Raw genomic sequence first — 19,502 nt, forward strand, 5'->3', positions numbered from 1 at the left:
AACATTGTATCAGTTTGTCAATCAGCAATTCATTTGGATTATTTGGTTATAAGTGTTGAAAATATCAAGTTATTCTACAGCTGATACCGCTTCTTCACTTACTTCTGGTGGCTCTTCGCTTGGCTCGTATGGCTTCACCAGTGATCGAATGATCGTGCGACTTTCGCTATCCGTGATCGTGGTTGTGAACTCATCATCGTCATCCGAGCTGAAGTAGTCATCACTGAAGCATGTTTCCATGTATTTCTTTCTGAGTTTGCGTCTCTGTTCCGAGGTGACCGAACCTTCGCGCGATGCTCCAGGTGTGCTCTTAGATGAACTCGGCCCAGGAGTGGAACGAGACGATCCCGGTTCCACGGAAGGCGTTGAAGCCTTACTAGTGCTCGCCGCAGTGCTCGGCTGAGTGGGTGTAATAGGGTTAATAAGCTTATTATTAATGAAAGCCTTTGGTTGCACCAGTTTGGATGGTTTTGGTTTCGGTGTGATGGTGGTCGATTTTGATGAATCTTTCTGTGTCTTGTTGAGGAACTCTTTCTGCATGTTCTTGACGGTGTTGGTCTGCATGGGACCGAACGGACTGCCAATAGAGTTCTTGCGAAGTGAGTTTCTACGGCTAGAGGAATCGGATGTGGTGGCAGTTTTCTTTTTGGTGTCGGTGGTGGTTTTGGGTTTGGTTTTAATGATTTTGATTGTTTTCTGGCCGTTTGTTGGAGTGGATGGAGTGGATGATTTTTTGCTAGCAGTGCTCTGTGATGATGACTGAGAAGTGTAAGGAGTCGGAATTTTTAGGGGTACCTTTGTGGACTTGATAGGAGAACCATTGGAAGCGGATGAAATGACCTGAACGTTTTCATAGATGTTTGATGACTGCGGTTGAGCTTCTGATGATGACGACTGTGAAGCGGATGCTTCAATGTTTGGTGAATGGATGATCACTTGTGAAGGCTGGATTTCTATGAAACTGGATGGCTCTTCGGATGGTTCACGCGAGGTTGATGACCGTTGAGTATCATCTTGTATTTCTCCGTTGGTGATGGTACGTGTGTCCTCATGCTCGTCAGCAGGCGTAGTGCCTATAATGGGTGTCTCCATCTCTTCAGAAACAAATTGTTCGTTTGTAGTAGAAGTTGATTCAACACTGTCAGTCTCAATCGAAGAACCTAATGTAGATTCATGTACAGATTCCGAAACATAAACTTGTTGAGAAGTCGGTTCTGGAGTCGCTGTTTTGTCGTCAGTTGAAACATTACTGAGAGATTGCTTACCCAGGTTTGTTGTATCAATTGGTTGATCTTGATCATTTGGAACACTAGTGCCGCTAGCTGGACCACTAATCGATACAATTGACCTAGATTTTTCAATATTTCGCTCAGTAGCCATGGGTAATGCAATAACACTTGTTTCGCTCGAGCTTTCGCTTGAGCGCCGACGTAAGGTTTCCAGCCAGACGTGTGACTGGATTTCTGTTGCGGATGAACTACTTGAAAGTGTATGGTTAGTTGTTTGTTCGTTCTGTTCCGGAGGAATTTCTTCTGTTTCAAGAGCATTATCAGATTCAGATGACAGAATCGGTTCAAAATGTGTGGGCTGCTGTAGCGTTGGCTCTAATAGATTTTCTTGAATAGCGTTTGATGTAGTAGTTTCTTGAATGTTTCCTATTGAAGTTTCCACTACTTCAGAAACAACAGTGCTTGGTTGCGTTTCGGGAATTGCTGAAAGATCCTGAGCTGGTTGATGCTGTTCAGCTGAAGCAGCCCCTTCAAGTTTAGCTGGTTCCGAACTGATCAATATGATTTCTCTACCAGTCTTGACCACAGTTGCATAGTCAGGTATTTGAGTAACCACTTGTTTTTGTTGGGGACCAAAATCTTCCTGATCTGATGAGTCTTTGTATCCGTTTACCACGTTTTGCTCGATCTCATTAGCTATTCCGTTTTCAAGTAGCATACTTTGGAGTTCAATATGACCAACATCTTCCTGATTTGATGAGTCTTGGGATCCGTTTACCACGTTTTGCTCGAACTCACTAGCTATTCCGTTTTCAAGTAGCATACTTTGAAGTTCAATGACGTTTACGTATTCAGGCATTTCGTTTTCAACAGTTTGCGTAGATTGCCCTTGTATATCAATGGTTGTCAATTCTGTCAAATGTCCTGTGGTTGTGTTCTTGTTTACAGTGGCATATTCCGGTATAGTAGTTTCTCGGTTGTTCTCCTGAACGACCGGTTCGTTAACTGATGAAACCTGTTGCAACTGTTCGGTTAAATCTCTTGCAACAGAGTTTAACATCTCTATGGTAGCGTCAAGTACATGCGTTGCAGATGTGGCTTCGTTTTCTGCATACACTTGTGTTATATCCTTCGATATACTGTCTGCAGATATTGTTTGTGGAACGGGTCCTACAGTGCGTTTTGTAGCCTGATGTTCAGCCATGTCGGGTTGTGATGCTGCAGTTTGACTTGATTGCACTGGCAATAAATCTATGCCTGCACTTCCAACGTGATTTGACTCTTCGGTGTCGTTTCCAACCTCCACCTGACGTGTATCGCTATTTCCAACCATGTTGATTTTGATGAATTCTCCTATGACAACCTTTGCATTCAACAAGGTCTGTACGTTTCTCATGGTCAAATTCAAATTTTCTTCCGCTACCAGTGTCGGTTCGGTAGAATCAGTCGCATCTGCTACAAGCGTAACCTCACTGATCTCGCTAACTTCTGGGCTATTTTGTACAGTTTCTGCACTTGAAGACTCGTCGTATTCCAGTTGATTGTTTACCGTAAGTCCTCGCACGGCTAAGCTCAAAATATCAGTAACTTCACCAACCGACTGGTCTATAACACTCAAAGTATCATTGAAATCACTGTCCAACGGTAGATCGCTGACCTCTGAGGCACTGTTTCGTTCAATTTCCCTCACCAACGCTGCATTCATCTTCGGAAGCTCAGGTTTGTTATCCTCAATCCTTGCCTCAATTTGAATGGCAAGTTCGTTTACTTGCCCCGTCGGATGCACAACATCTTCCGGAGCTATCTCGCTAAACATTACCGAACCGTCATCGTCTTCGTCTTCGTATTCGATGAAGTCACCATTTTCGTCAATGTCGTATTCCTCATTTGAATCCCATTCTTCCATCATTTCTTCACCTTCAGTCCAGTCTTCCTCTTCTTCGTAGTATTCGTCATCGTAAATCTCATCTTCGTCCTCAAGGGTTGCCATATCGGATGCGATCTCGTCTTTCATCTGTTGAATCAGGCGCTTCGTGTCCAGTACTAGGTCTGACAGGTTGTTGGACGGTTTGGACAGTGATACAGTCGTTGGTTCATCGTTGGTGGATTCTGGTTCGACCTGTGATGCATCAACGATCTGTATTATGGTAGGACTTTTGGGCGGGGATTGAATAACAACTTCTTCAGGAGTTTTCGGTGATGGCTGAGCTTGGGAATGGACTACGTTTGTTTCTACTATGGGGGCTTCATGAGGAATGTGGACAGCTAGATTTAGGGATGCTTCAGAAGTATCAACTATTTCTGGAAGGGAGTTTGAGTGAGTTTCAACGGTTTCTGGATAGGAATTCGAGGGAGCTTCAACTATTTCTGGAAGTGAGTTCGAGGGAGCTTCAACTATTTCTGGAAGTGAGTTCAAGGGGACTTCATCTACTTTAACTACTTCTTGTGCGACTACATCTACGTTCGCAATGGCAGGCACAGGATCGCAAACAACAACATTTGTTTGGCTTTGTTCATGCATTTCATGATTCTGTGCAGATGTAGATGCAATATCGGGAACCTTATCATGTTGATCACTCGGGACGGTATCCACTATGGATTGTTCCTCGATAGCTACAGGATGTTTTTCTACTACGGTGAGTTCAGCAGTTGTTGTGACATTATCGTAGATCGGTTGTTCCATTTCTACCTGTGGACTCTCCAGGTCGTTTGGCATCATGTCAAGCTCGTGTTCAATTTTTTCGATATTATCTACAACGTGCCGCAGTTCCTCAACATGATCGATATGCATTGCTGCAATGGGAGATTTGTGATTGTGAGCAATTGCTTCGAAATCACTTTCAGAGGAACTTTTCATCGGCCTACGCTGGAGATAGTTATCTTTGTTAACCGGGATTCTCGATACACGACGTTTTTTCACCTGTTTTCTATCCGGTACCTCAGGACTAGGCAGTGCAGCAACCATAGCTGTTATTTCAGCTGTATTAACGTAGATCGCTTCCTCGACCGGCGGCTTTTCCGTTGGAGTCGATGGTACTTGTTGCAATGGAGCAATTTCCATTGAACCCAAACTCGATACTACCTCTCTGTTTCTGTTCAGTAAGTCTTGAATTCTTTGGTTAACTGCAACAATGTCGTAATAGTCAGTTGAATCGGCCGTATATCTAGCCTCATCAGAACTACTGTCGAACCGGTAGTTCTGAGTCTTGTACTGTTCGAAATCATTCGTCAGTCTCTCAGTTCGAATAGCTTTTACCAGGAAGTCCTGTATATTTTCATATTCGTTGTCTTCCTCCTGTGCATTCGTGAATCCTATTGACGATATCTTATTCAGATTCGGGAACCCAAAGGTATCGTCGTCATGTTTTTTGAATGGGAAAGTATGTAACGTCGAATATTCTCCTTCTGAGTAGTCTGCGTTCATGAGCGTCTCTCGTATGTCGTCCTCCAGAGTTCGTTCCGTTCGGATGGGCACACTTTCCAGTTCTTGCTGTACTTGGTCAACAAGACTTGGAAGAACCTCTTGGATGTTTTCGGCCATAAAGCTTCGGATGTCTTCGTAGATTGGTTTCGTCTCGTCTTCGGTTGGTTGATTCGTACGTGGTAGTAGAATTGGACTTTTCACAATGATTCGTTCGGATGATTCTGAACGTACCGAAGCTTGCGATGCTGGTCGAGTTCCGTTCTTCTCTACCAGTTTGGTTAGCAGATGCTGGATATTTTTGAGCACATCCTCGTTTTGATTTGTCTGGTTCTTTTCCATTTGATCTATCAGTTTCTCGATGTCTCTCAGGATGACTGTATTCGATGTTACGGATTCCTCATCTGCGAGATCGCATTTACCGTTACCATTGGTGGCGGTGTGGTTAGTAGTATCCTGGCATGCATCGGATTTTTCTTCGGGATAACTCACCGCTTCTACCTCAACAGTTGTCGTTGTCGTACACTGGGAATTATTATCCGACAACAGTTCCTTCTCGACATGTGCACTAATAAATTCCTGGATTTCGGTGCCTGGATGGGATCAGGGCAGGGTGTTGAAGGAAGCGTGTTGGTAGGATTCCCGGTTGGCCAAAAAGGGTGTGGAGAAAAAAGAGTTTCGAATTAATATGGGTAATTTATGTTAGTGTTTGCGAGCTCTCTTACTAATTCCACTCCGATCCTCTTTCAGAGCTTGCTGCAGAAGCAAGTTACCCGAATCGTTGTCTGCTCCGTTTGGAGGACCCCAGATACGCATTAGGAACGGTCTAAGTTGTGTTTTACTAAGCTCAACCATTGCCAGTTCTAAGTTTCCATGGTGCGCTGTAAGGCTTGTCACAATGTCTTCTCGAGTGAAGTTACCTTTCGAAGCTATTTCTTGATACTTCTTCTGGCGCTGTTCGATACATTCCGTAATGGCGTGCCAAATGTTTCCCTTATGAAGCCGCAGAGCTTCACGAGCCTCGGTAGATGAAATGGTTCCAATAATATTTTCTCTTTTCTCGTGACCGTATTTGGTAGCCAAAGTTTGTACAGTATCAATCAGCTTGGACCAGTTGTCGCGAAGCCACTGTACTGGATGTTTATCTCTGCAATGACTTAACGCTGCCTGCAGCTCGTCAGCAGTGAAATTGTTGCGTTCTGCTTCCTGAAAATATAATATAAAATTATCACTTGAATCACACCTCATCACACCCGTACCCGATTGTCTACCTTTAAAAGATTCACCAATTCAGCACCAGCTGAATTGTCCTGGTTGTTGATCGCCAACGATCCCATCATGTTTGCAGCATCCGTGGGACTTTCGCACATGCTGTTTGTTGTCTAAAATGATGACACAATACGTTACTCTATCGTTATTCTAAATCACACCGACACACAATAGCTGAAACAAGCAAAGCATATCAAACGAAATTCACCGTCTGTCGATTATTGTGAAGCGTTTCGTTGATTGTAGTCGGTCGCGAATGATTGGTATCGATGCGCCGCAGATCGTTCATCGCACGGTACTTGTGCTGATCAAGCGGTCTGGTTGAACCGAAATTGGTTCTGGTGGCAGCGGTTTGAATGATTTGATGGATAGCACGGTCCAAATAGGACATGCTTTCGTCTTCTTGATGGGGTGACGTTTGCGTTGGCTGATGGCTATCATTTTGCTGTGTTTGATGCGGCTGAGGGCTTAACTCATGTGGAGTCGGAGGCAAACTCTGCAAGCGAATAGCGGTCCGGTGAGATATGATATGGTACAGTTTGAAATACAGACTAGATTTGTTAGCAAAATTCAAAAAACACCGGGAAATTGTGATTCTTGTTTTGATAGGGACGGGGAAACTTCAGAGTCAATTATCTACGACATGAGTTAGGTACAGTAAAATTTCATTCGTTGCGCTATGTTTAGGTGGGCTACGTTTTAGTTGGGCTCCCGTTAGTTGGGCTGTAGCCCACCTAAATCGAAGTCAAACGTCATTTTTGACAGTGCTATTTATTTTTCGAGAGGCTCATGTCTGAACAATTTGGATAGTTGCTAAAAGATTGTGATTATAATAAACAATCGGTGTATCACTCAACCAATTTTCAACCTGACAGCTCAACCCAACTAACGAAAGCCTTTCACTAAGTGGGCTACAGGTTTACGTTTCCTAATCAGTCACTTGCCAATACAATTATTTAGCAAATCTCCTCGTACAGCCTCGTTACGTGATCATATTTTTTTCTTTTGAGCGTTTTTGTGTTTTTACCAAAAATGGAGTGGAACACATTGGATTCTTGATCAATTTGTGCAATATATATATTATTTTAAACTGCTGTAAAACATTCCAGAAACGACCACTTGGAATGCTGCTTTAAAGTATAGTGTGATTCCGGATTCTAACTGAAGCATACTTTACTTTAATTTAATGTGTGTAATCATCAACAGTAATTATAAATCTTCAATCATTTGCTTTAAAATCAATTAGATTTTAATTTGTTGCAGAGTTGTATTTTCTCAAAATTTAATGTTGTCTGAAAATGCACATTCTTAGTTTAGCGTGTTATTCGAGAAAATGGTTAAATTATAAACTTAACCGCTCCCAAAAAAAAATATTTTCATTCCTCACATATTGTTATTGGAGACCAAATGATCCTGGATAATCAGACTGTAGTTAAGCCGAATGGGTCATTAGCCCGAATATGAAAAAAAAAATGATAGAATGAACTTAGAAACTGTTCTAGAATTTGACCTCCAAGAAAACAAATGTGTACGACTTAGAACATTTTTGTAGGTATGGGTTCGAAGCTTGTATAGGGATTACTATGGAAGCAGTTTTATTTTCTCAAATATTGCTCTAATTTTGGTTCTAGTTGTTCAAACGCAGTATTAATTGAATTTGTGGCGGCTATGATAATGACCAAAAAGCCTGTTTTTTACCGTCAGTTTTTATTTAGCAATTCAAGAAAGATAAAAAATATGAAAAAAATGACAAAATAGGGTAAATTGATGGTTTATTATGCACCTGACAAAAAAAAAATCAATTTCAATACAACAACGACAGGTTTACGGCGGCAAAGCATAAAAAAGGGGCGGGGGGGGGGGGGTGAGGGTTCAGCAGACCCTTGATGTACATATGAAATTGCTTCCATATGCAAAATTTGAGTCATTTTTTGAGCTTTTTCATACAGTCAATTCTTCCTTCCCCGATCTCTCCCCTACTCGATCTCACTCTAGCTCGTATTTTCCCAATTGCTGGAAATCTATATTGACCATTTTCTCATACAACGAACATGAAATTTTTGTTCAAGCTGTCTCAAAAGCAGGGAAAAGTCTTGTCTTAAAAATCCACGGTTTCTTCTGAATTCCTTCTGAAGCTTCTTTTAACTAAAGGGTGGAACGGTCAAAAATTGGTCGACTAAAATTTTGTGTATTTTTTTGATGAAGCACTTAAAAAACTTGAACATCCCTCATGTTGTAGGTGTGTGCGTAAGGAATGGTGCCTCTATTTTGTAATTATCATTGAATATTCAGTTGTCAAAATGGCGTCAAAGCAAGAGGAACAGCGTATCAATATTTTGCTCGCACATAAGCAACATTCCAATTTTTCCTACGCAAGCTTTGCAAAATAGCTGAAAGTAACCAAATTGACTGTGACAAACGTTATTAAAGTGTTTAGGGGAACTAGGAACAGGAAGAAACCAAAACCAGGATGCCGCAGCCACCGGTAGAAGACTGACCGGCGTTTCAAGCGTAATCCTAACCTTTCCATCAAAGATGTAGGAAAGAAGCGGGTAATATCGCACACCACAGCGCAAAGAGCCATGAAACGAGCTGGACATACAAGACATTATTTGAAATTTCTCATGAAAGTCATCTCCTAGAGACTTTTAAAACTCTTTAAGACGGATGTTTTAAAGTGAAGTTTGTTGCCTGTATCTCGTCTAATAAAAAAGATATACCCAAATATAGTAAAAAATATGAATAAATTCAAATTAATTTTATACGAGTTTTAAAAATAACACATCCAATTTTTCACATTGTTGAGAATAACATACGCCCTTTCAAATGCCGTAAAAAACCTTTTTTTTTTGTTTGCCCCAACCAGAGATATTAACATTTGAAAAGTGCATATTTTTAGTATAAAAACGTCTTCTTAAGATCTACACGGACAGAAAATTGTTTGCATTGAACCAAAAAAAATTTCATTTGTATTTAAACAAACAGCTCTAGAGGTAAGCAAGTATGCTGCAGTCGCAAAATATAAACAGTTTTTCTTTTTTATCCTTTATTTTTTCCGTCGATCTTATTTTCAGTACTGAGTACCAATGCTCCCGACGCCAGGAAGGCCGATCCCACACCTGGACCCTACTTATCGACCCATCAACTCATGAACCGGAGAGATTTTATGCCTCAGAAAGGTTTCAATGGTGGATTGTTGAAATAATAATGATTTCTTTTTGCAGCCAAAACAAAATGAAATTCTTATTAAATTTACGTCAAACATTATTACGTTTAAAATATTTTTTCTGCGTGTAAAAGTTATTTGAAGACACCTTTGCTGAGAAATTCGAAATAAGAAAACTAGAGCAAAACAACTTTTTTTTGGAGCCACCCTAACTCAATTCAAGAAAATAGCTCTAAATCAGCCAATTTAAGAGATAAAAAAAAGTTGTATGCAACAAAGTTGCTTGAAATTAGCTCAGCTATAACTTTGCACAAGAATATATACCTTAATTTATTCAAACAAAAAAGTTAGATTTTTGATTTTAATGATAATAGGAACCACCCTAGAATTCATTGCCATAATAATGAGGATCTAACTATAAGGAACAACTTTGTAGAAGAGACTTTTAGTCGAAAGTTTCAATTTCAGGCTCAAAACATATCATGCCCCCTAAATCTGCATTCTGGACCACTGTGCAATGTTTAGAAAACATACACTGTATACCGGAAGTGACTTCCTAACTATGTAACAATTTTAGTTGCAGATAAGCTTATACAGGTAAAATTTGCTATATACAGCTTATTTTTGCCTGTATAAGCTAGTCTGTTTTTGGGATCTCCTAAAAGTGTTTTCTGACTTCCGACTACTCCCGAAAGTATTTTAATCTTTTCCCATGAAGGCTCTTCCAATTTCCACCGGAAGATTCCTCTTACTTCATCTGGAGGTTTGTTCCAAATCCTCCCAGAAGGGCTTCTTGCTTTCTCCGTAATTTTCTTCCGGCATGATCTGTTATTTCTTTTCCAGAATTTCTCCGGAATATTCTTAAGATTTATTCTGGAAGCTCCTTCTGACTCCTCTACAAATTTTTCCGACTAGCTCCGAAAGCACTTTTACATTCGCTGGATGTTTATCTTCCAACAGATTCTGTCTAAGGAAGTTTGTTCAAACTTTCCTGGGAGTTTTTTTTCATATTCACCAGTAAAAACGGGAAGGGGGGGGGGGGGGATCGTTTTTCAACGATCTTTTTTCATGATATTGTTATAAGATTGCATTGAGTAGTTTTAAAATAGTACCTTTGAAACGGTTCTCCTAACAAGCTATGCATTCTATCACTCTAAATATACACTGGAATGTGGAACTGATGAAATATGCAACTTTTAACTGTTCTGAATCTGAATCAGCCTTTTTTCCTGGTGCTATGCTCGGTGAAATTACTCATTTAACCTAATTTTGAGTCGCTGAATCCGAATCTGGAATCAGATTTTGTTAAAATTAACGATTTCATATCATTCAAATGATTTTATGTGATGTACTGATGTTAGTTGGCTACGTTTAGGCAAATTTTAGTGGGGGCGACCCTGGCGTAGTGGTTAACATCCATACCTCTCACGCCAAAGTCACGAGTTCAAATCTCACCCCCGGACAATGACCCAAGAGTGTTAAAGTGACTATTTAGCTACATAATATGCAGTTTGTTCTTTAACCACAAATTTTGTTGAAATTTTGACACCAGATTCTTTTTCAGCGAACACAAATCAAGTATACCTACATATTAGCTTCTGAATACTGCATTGGATAAACATTTGCGTGATCAACTTCACCCCACAATTGATAATTTGCATTTTTAGTCTAATATTAATTCTATAAAATAAACCAAGCATGCCATTTCAAAACTAATTCGTACATAAGCAAAATTAAATTCTTAAAAAGCATTCGGTCGTACAGGTTTGAGAGGTATGTATTTGTGTGCAAACATATGGTTGGAAAAATCTGCTGGTTTAGCGGTATATATCTTCTCTTCCCTCGATGCGGACTTGAGATATTTTATCGTAATTAAATTAAATAAGAAGAGTTAGATCTCACCATAGGACCATAGCCCCAAGCTCGCCTCTAGTGTTGGGAATCGAAAATCTTTGACAGTGGATTGTTTACATTTCTATAGAGAACAACTGGTGTAAGTTTGATCAAAGTAGTCGATCGCGTTCAGACATAACGTCAAATGGAACTCAAAAGAAGAAAAAAAATATTGTATACAAACACCTGGAAAATCTGGAGTGGTCCGGTTCTACGCTGGCTAAAGTGCTGAAAATGAAGAAAACAACAGTTTGTCGAGGAAACCCTGAGTGTGGAAAGGAATCAGCGGACCTATGAAAAATCTGGAACCAGGGATCGTCAGCAAGGTGCAAGGTGTTGAGGTGCGTTAAAGCCAATCCCGGCCTTCGATCCGAGATGTGGCCAGAAGGTACAACTTTCAAACGGTACGGAACATCCTTGCCAGGGAAGGATACAAGTCGTACAACGCCAGTAAACATCCGAACCGGCACATGAAGCAGAATTCCGTGGCCAAAAAGCGTGCAAGGCTCTTGTACGACGGAGTTTTGATGAAACACAAGGGCTGCACTTTGATCGATAACGAAGCATACGTCAAACTCGATTTTAAGCAGCTTCCCGGTCAAAAGTTTTACATCGCGACTTGACGTGGGGATGTGCCGGGAAGATTCAAGTTCGTGTTTGCCGACAAATTGCGAAGAAGGCCATGATTTGGCAAGCGATTTGCAGTTGTGGCCTGAAAACAGAACCATTCGTCACATCCTCGACGATGACATCCCAAGTTTGCATCGAAGAATGCCTGAAAAGCATAGGGGCAAAGTCATCTTTTGGCCCGGTTTGTCTACCGTTAACGCAATGACGTAAATGGATTTTTACGGACCTTCTGGATCCCACTTCAACTCAGCGACGTGCCAACCCAGTAGAATTTAGATTTTTATTGATCATTGAATGCTTAAAATCATCGTATTGCATTTTATTTGAGTAATTTTCTGCTCATCTTGAGCAAGAACATGATTACAACTTTATTTATTTTCAAATTTCCTCGAACTACGTTAATAGTAAAGCATGATTCACACAAATTGTGCTCGTCAATTCAAAACCATATAAATCAATTCTTCCTAGATTTTCCAGGAATCGTTTGTTGAATATATTTCACTCAGTCTATTAGTCTACTGAGACTGAGACTTAGTCAAGTTTTCGTTGATTTTCCTCATATTCCAGCACTTTTGGCTGGAAAAGCGAATTTTACACATACACTTAGTAAACTCGACTTTTTGCAATTTTAAGTCGAACTCGAATCAATTACTGAGTTAATCTCATTGGCTGTGCGAAAGAAGCTTATCGATTTTTTAATCGACCTTTTTTTAAAGGACCTATTTAAAAAAGTAGTCGAGTATTTAATTGTTTTTTTTGCAAACTACGACGGAACACGTGGCCTGGAATCGTGATGCGAAACGAACAATATAAAATCTACCGTTCGCCTCCATCATAGGTGATCGTTTATAGGATACGCGTGATGACCTATCACTCCATACGTAGAACACAGCATGCAACAACATGTCTAATTTTGTACCACAAGTTTTTTCATAAACTTCCACATTTTGACAAGATTTGCATAAGATAGGCAAATTCAATAATTAAACGACTGCACTACAAATAAAATAACACAATTACCGTCCTTGTCCTGGGAAACCAAAACAACTTAGCCGACTATGTTTACACTAGAGATCCACTAATCGACTGATTGAACTATGCATCAGCAATTTAAATTAATATCGACGCCAGTTTGTTTTCCTGCACTCGCCAGCGAAATACAAGCGTGGCACGATTTTTCACGAGTCATTGGCAATAATTTCCTCATATTGCCGGCTCGCTCGCCTCGTCACGGTATCATTTCCCATCATCGATCGCTCGGGCCTCGTCGAATTGACGTCAACCATTAAGTAAGCGATTCGAATCGGACTGCTGGGGAACTCTTGCAACTGTCTAATGACGATGTTTTGTTTTTTTTTCTTTTCTGAGCTGTAGTAGTACTTTACATAAATTAGTGTCGTGCAAGGACACGGTGGGTGACACAAATGATGCGATTAGAAATAGATCAACCAGAAGTGTGTTAGCAAGATGTTGTCATCGATGTTATAATTAGACGAAGATACACATTTTATGTAATTAATTCGGTACTTGTCGCCGGCATAGACCGAAGTTCATCGGTTTCTATAGCGATGAGTAGTTGATTTAGAGGGTGTGGTGATGAGCAAGAAAGAGAAGCGATAAAGAAGAATAAGTGCTTGATAATAGGCGAAGAAGCTGAATGGAGGAAGCTATTTTCCGATTGATGATCGGTACGAAAATAGTTCACACAGTTGCGAAATCATGTCTTGCGTTTTCCGAACCTGAGTGTCACTTGAAAAGCTCTGACGACTGTCGGGACGCGGGTTGCTCACTTGCAGCAGTTGTGGCGTGGCAAGCGAATGCGATCGTTTATAGACGCTGCTGGACTGTGGCTGAGTCAGGTTGTTGATGGGTTTGTCCTGTACTAGATTGGTGGTCGAGGCATCTTCGCGAACCTTTTCAAATGTGTCGTACGTCTAGGATGGAGAGATTGATGGTCGATGGAATTACATTTGAGAAAATAGTGAGCTTACCTGCGTTGACATATCTTGCGGAGGAGGGGACGTTCCGATGGATGCTCTTGACGAGGGAAGATGATAACTATCGACTGTATCGGTTGGTTCTTTGACTTCGGCAAATTCCCGAGGAGGAGATGGACCACAACCTGTAGAAACATGTTCTTTCACTACCTTGTTCACAACTTTGACCACTTCACTGTCTAAATTTTGCTTGATTTCACCACTGCCTTTCGGATTTTCAGGTTTCACTTGGGCGGAGAACTGAATTTCATGGTTTGCGTACTGATTTTCCTCAACAAAATTTTCATCAATTTTATCTGACTCTTCAACACCATCTTCAAATCGATCTTCATCATCATGATCATCATTGTCTATAACGAGAACAAAAACAACGCACATTAAAACTCTTGGCTTCTTCAAAAAGTATTTTTATTGCAAAATAAATATTTGTATTCAAATACAAAAAAAAAAAACAAAACAAATTGCAATTGTTACTTTATAAAACACAAAACACGCTCTAGTTCTAACTGTTTCTTCGGGGAGGGTTTTTGGAACAATGTTGGATTTTGTAACTGTACATAAGTCGTTTTCAAGGTATCGATTCTGCTACAGGCTATATGCGGTTATATAGATACAATGTGAGGTGGACCATCGGAAGGGTTCAAAACGGTAAGGTTTTTGTTTTCTGTGGTGCTAACTACTTCGCTTTAGTGCCAGGCCAAAAGGATATTTTGCGAATCCTACCTTTCTTCTTGGTATCGACCTCTTTGGCAGGTGGCGACGGTATGATCGTTTGTGGTTTCTTCACATCGGTGACCGGACTTTGAACTGTTCGTTTTTCACAGGGTGGCTCCTGGACGACATCTGGCGGCGGTGATCGAGGTGTTTCTGGTTCTCCATTCGGAGACGCTGGAACAGCCACGGAAACTGTTTTGCAGCAGATGGCACATACCTTGACGCCAGCTTCGTTGACGTATGTACAGAATGTGCACTCCCATTCACGATCAGGTGCAGCTATCAGTAGCGGCGCAGGAGGAGGAGGAGGGGAATCTTCAACCGCATACTTTTTCGGCTCAGATTTGGACTCGTTGAGCTGGTTCTTGATTTCTACAGTTTTCATCTGATCACTTTCTTCTTCATCGTCGGATTTCGATGGGGATTTAGCTTCCGGAGATCCATTGACAATGTTGGAGCTTTTCCGTTTCGCCTCTTTACGGCGCTCAAATTCGACCTCCGAATCATTCGGAATGAATTCCGTGCTGGAATTTTTCTTCACTGTTTTCTTGGCAGCGAATCTACGCTTCTGTTCACCGTCCGTATCCGGAGTAAGCGAATCGGATGGGATTTTCTTAGGAGTTGATTTACCTGTTTTCGGCTTAACAATTTTATTTTTTTCAGTGTCGGAAAGTTTTCTGGTTCCAGTTGATTTGGGCTTTTCACGCACTACATCGGACTCGCCAGTTACAGAATCGGATTCCATTCGTTTTGGAGCAAACAATCCAGAAGCCTTAAGTCTCTGCTGTTTCCGCCGTTCAAACTCGGCATCCGAATCGTTCATGAATGAATCAGAAGTTATCTTCACTGGCGACGAAACGCTACTGGGCGATCGTGTTTGCTTCGCCAGACGGCGTCTCTCGATATCGGGTTCGGAATCATTGGTCATGGAATCTGAAGTGATCTTCCTTGGAGAGCTGAAGCTCTCGTTATTCGATTTGGATCTGTTGGATCCCCGGCGATTCGAGTCCCTATCGGAATCATTAGTATACGAATCAGAAGTCATCTTCCTCGGGGACGACAGTGACATCTTATCGTAACGATCGCGCAGTAATTCTTCACGTTCGTATTTGGAACGAGGTGTGTCACGCTTGTATGACGTCGGATAATCAATTAACGATCTGGCCGAGGATCCTCCACGGCGCTCCCGATTGAAGCGAGAAGGTTTTACGCTCGAAGCCCGTACAAATGCGTTCGGTTCGGGTTCATCAAAATCCAAACTACTGTTCGAGTTCAGCCGATGCCGACGATCGCGACGGCCACGGGACTTTGTGAACTCCTCATCGGAATCTTCGTCATCGGTTAGATCGTTCATGTAGCTGTTACGATTCAGGTTACGCATCGATATGGTGGACTTGCGAGATTTTACACTCAGCGCCGGGGAAGCTGCACGTGATCGTGAATGGGCTCGCGATCGGGGAGGAGGCATTGCCATTCCTGTAGATGATAGGTAAACATGAATCGGTTGTAGTATTTTCTCAAGTGCCTTTATTCGTAAAAACTTACCGGGCATCATTGGCATCATTCCCATTGGATACGGATACATTCCTCCCCACGCGTTGTTCCAACCCGGTGGATAGCCAGATGGATCTTGCGGATATTGACCCTGCTGTGAAAGCGGTACGTTGAGGCTTATATTTGATCCATTCTGCGACTGACCTGGCATCCAAGGATTCATCTGATTCCAGGGCATCTGATTGAAGTGTGCCATCGATTGAGCCTGTTCAAATAATTTAAACAGAGTTATATTTTGCGCAATTGTAGGCCATAGAGTCAACCATAGATACCTGCTGAAGTGGAGTGAATCCCCACATATTGGACTGCACTGGCTGTTGGTGCATTTGGTTTAGATTAAACACAGAGGTACTGCGAGGATTGGGCAATCCGGAGTCGGGACTCCTGTTGCCAAAATCCGCACGCTGTGTGGAGGACATAAACGATTGATTATTAATGCTAGAGGCATTGCACTCGTTAGGCACGGTCGGTGAAGAAGCACTGGGCATCAAATTGATACCCGAAGCAACACTGCCAGATCTTATTCTGGGTGTCGGTGGTTCGATCCATCTCGATTGCAACGCGTGGTGTTGTTGATGAAATTGTTGTTGCTGTTGATTTAGTGTTGATGGAACAGATGGTGGTTTTGTGCGTATATTTTGCGCTGATGACTGAAAATCATTAATTAGAAAATTTAAAACTGCTTAGAAAAACGACATCACAGAAAGCTGTCAACCGGTAATCAAAATCAAGAGAAAACAATTCTCAAATCACAATCACAACGAACTTAAAAGCTTTACCTGCATATCAACATTGGAGGACAGACTTGCACGTCGGCTTCGATCGTTGTCCGCTCGCATGGTTTCCTGGTGCTGACGGTAGCGTTGCTGCAGCATGGTCATTCGATCCAGTGTGGCAGTCGTGTTGTTCTGGATTTTTTCCATGGCACTTGACAAGGACTTGGGAGTACCGATGGAAAACGAACGCTTCGAAACCGTGTCCAGCGACGAAGTAGAAGCTACGTCAAATAACTGTTATTAATTCGTTTCAGTGGGAGCGACTTCAGTTGAACTTACAGTGAATCTTGCTTTCCGGTGGATCTGGTAGAGGTCGATTTGATGGATGAATGAATCGCTTCAAGGAGTTCATTTTGTCACGTAGAGACAAAGCCGGGCTTGGAGGTGGCTGTGGTGGCTTCTGAGTGTTGTTCGGACCTTGGGGAACCGTAGTAGGGATGGTCTGAGGAGAGTAGAATTTCCCATTTAGTATTGGATTGACTGTAGCTGTTTGTGCACTATTTCCAATTGCTTTTCAAATCACATCTATTGTGTACCAAATTATACACTTCCCAAGTAACAATTTGGGTTTTATGAAGGTTCTGTAGACCATGATTTGGACTAGTAGAATGCTTTAAAACCATGATAAAACTTGCAATGTTACTTGGGTTGTGTACAATTAGCTCAAACAGTTATGAGAGCACTCGTTTAGAAAATCTCCAAAATTAAAAGACTAGTATGAATACGCTAAATTGAAAATCATTTCTTGGGAGTTCATGGAATGCTAAACTCGGTTTATAATTTCACTAGACCATTATTTAGGAAAATAAATGAAACAAAATTAAGCACTTGTAAGTAATAGCTGACTGAAACGTGCTCAACTTTTTGGCTCAGCTCTGGTACTCTCTTCGGTCCCAAGCTAATCGATGCACCCCTCGAAACATAGGAAAACCACCAAGAACCTCTCATTTTATCTGTCAAACTTTTACAGCGAATCAAAACAAACATAGTGTAGTACTAGAATTTCTACTAGAATGGGGTACGTTAATCGATTTGCTAAGGACCAATAAGCTAGTCAAGTAGTGAACCAATTTTTAATCGTTAGTTTCCACCGGTTGGTAATACCGTTCCTTTACTGACTAGGCTATCTGAGGCCGGTAGAGATGGCCGGGTATGGAAATTTTATGACCCGAAGTCCGACCTATTCCCGAACCCGACCTAAATCCGATTTACCCAACGGCTTCCACTCAACAACCGTTTGGCTGCTGCAGCTGCTTCGGTCCCGCCGTCAGCTGGGGTGCATAACACTTCGGTAAACTCAAGTCGTCAGTCATATGCGGCATCCGTTCCATCCCGAAGCACCTCTCCACCCCCGGGACTATCGTGGCAGCATTTAGATGCTCCCCCTTCAACAGCGATCGAGAATACAGACACTCTGCTTTCAACGGCGGAATTGGTTACACTCGTGAAAGAAGTCATCATGATCCAGCGCACTTTCAGGACCCGAACAGAACAGCTTCATGCTGCCATATCGCTCATCAATAAGTAGGGACCGTGAAGCCATCAAAATTGTCAATTGGAACGCTTGCTCGCTCAGAAACAAGAGCCAGGAACAACACGTGCCAGTATCCAGACAGGTAAGTAACACTCTGAACCTTGACAGCCCTACGAAAGATCTCATTAGGCTCCGTAACACCATTCGTAGGCACTACCAGCGTTCTGGTCAGTTTTACTTACAGACCAATTGTAGTCGATTAACAAAGATCATTCAGGCCATTCTCAGAAATTAAGATTTTGCTAATAAGATCCGTTCTCTCCCAGATTGTGCAAAGCCTTTCTAGAAACTAACAAAAATCCTTAAAAATAAGCCAAGGCCCAATCCACCACTTGTACCGTTGAATCAATCCAATGATTCAGTCGCGCATCTGATAACCCCTGAAGAGAAGGCTGATGCTATAGATCAGCACTTCGTCAGCTCTCATAATCTCGGACTGAACATAGCAAATCCATACGATACTGTGGTTGATAAAATTGCAGCCAACCTCCATCAAATTCCCAACAATTTTCCAGTGGAATTCGAGATTACGGTTGACGAACTGTTGGCCTATATCAAATCATGTAAAACATGAAGGCCCCAGGTTTCGACCAAATTCTGAATCTAGAAGTCAAACACATGAGTTCCAGCTCTTCAACCAATTGGCACTGATTAGATTTGGCTACTTCACCTCGTGCTGGAAGTCAGATATAATCATCCCCATCCTGAATCCTGGAAAAGGTCCGTCCTCTGCTTCAAATTAATGACCCATCAGCCTTCTCTCGGGGTTACCTAAGCTTTTCGAAAGGGCAGTCTACCACCGGCTCGAAGAACAGCTTTGCTTCCGTAATGCCTTCAATTCGTTGCATTCAACATCGGTACGGGTGTTTTACAAGAAAGCATCCTGTTTAACTTGTTCACCTCCAATATGCTGGCTCTCCCTGATGGTGCATCGTTGCCCCTATTCGCAGATGACACATCCGTCATCTATTAGGAGCTCTGGCCGCAAAACTTCAGATAGGACTGGATGTTCTGTGTGATTATTTCAACAGATTGAAGATCAGTATAAACGTGGTGAAGACTTTCGCATTCCAAATCTCACAGAATTGTTCCGTCAGAGATTAATAAGATCAACCTAAACGACACAGTAGGGGAATGGTCCAAAGAGGTACTCTACCGTATGGTCGACAGCAAGCTGATTTTCATGGAACACGTTGACAAAACGAAAACCGAGTGCAACATCTTGATAAGATCATTATATCCACTTCAACAGGAAGTCCACCCTGTCCCTGAAAAACAAGCTTGCTGTCTACAAGCAAATCATCTTTTCCGTAATCGAG

At 41.7% G+C, this 19,502-nt stretch overlaps 3 protein-coding genes across 15 annotated transcripts in view; 2 read left to right on the forward strand and 1 right to left on the reverse strand.

Annotated features, from left to right (window-relative positions):
* LOC135707248 (non-lysosomal glucosylceramidase) overlaps window positions 1–19,502 on the forward strand; it is a 352,494-nt gene that overhangs the window by 164,907 nt on the left and 168,085 nt on the right. The window lies entirely within an intron of this gene.
* Window positions 1–19,502, forward strand: part of Mtpalpha (monolysocardiolipin acyltransferase Mtpalpha) — a 221,644-nt gene that overhangs the window by 41,923 nt on the left and 160,219 nt on the right. The gene's annotated exons all lie outside the window — the stretch shown is intronic.
* The window catches only part of LUBEL (Linear Ubiquitin E3 ligase), a 48,692-nt gene that overhangs the window by 3,986 nt on the left and 25,204 nt on the right, over window positions 1–19,502 (reverse strand). For 3 of the 13 annotated variants that reach the window (XM_065229019.1, XM_065229020.1, XM_065229016.1), the window contains exons 6-17: window positions 16,929–17,091; window positions 16,653–16,870; window positions 16,146–16,523; window positions 15,865–16,078; window positions 14,329–15,795; window positions 13,600–13,955; window positions 13,348–13,542; window positions 13,136–13,168; window positions 6,128–6,415; window positions 5,922–6,032; window positions 5,376–5,856; window positions 103–5,243 (exon numbers count right to left, since the gene is read on the reverse strand). In XM_065229019.1, coding sequence (XP_065085091.1) covers window positions 103–5,243; window positions 5,376–5,856; window positions 5,922–6,032; window positions 6,128–6,415; window positions 13,136–13,168; window positions 13,348–13,542; window positions 13,600–13,955; window positions 14,329–15,795; window positions 15,865–16,078; window positions 16,146–16,523; window positions 16,653–16,870; window positions 16,929–17,091 — 9,045 coding nt within the window. The remainder of the gene's footprint in view (window positions 1–102; window positions 5,244–5,375; window positions 5,857–5,921; window positions 6,033–6,127; window positions 6,416–13,135; window positions 13,169–13,347; window positions 13,543–13,599; window positions 13,956–14,328; window positions 15,796–15,864; window positions 16,079–16,145; window positions 16,524–16,652; window positions 16,871–16,928; window positions 17,092–19,502) is intronic. The other 10 variants (XM_065229025.1, XM_065229026.1, XM_065229018.1 and 7 more) reach the window with 6 other exon arrangements.

This window comes from Ochlerotatus camptorhynchus, unplaced genomic scaffold, assembly GCF_037179485.1.
Source record: "Ochlerotatus camptorhynchus isolate MF236.1 unplaced genomic scaffold, CSIRO-AGI_Acam_v1.1 ptg000306l, whole genome shotgun sequence".
Taxonomy (NCBI): domain Eukaryota; kingdom Metazoa; phylum Arthropoda; class Insecta; order Diptera; family Culicidae; genus Ochlerotatus; species Ochlerotatus camptorhynchus.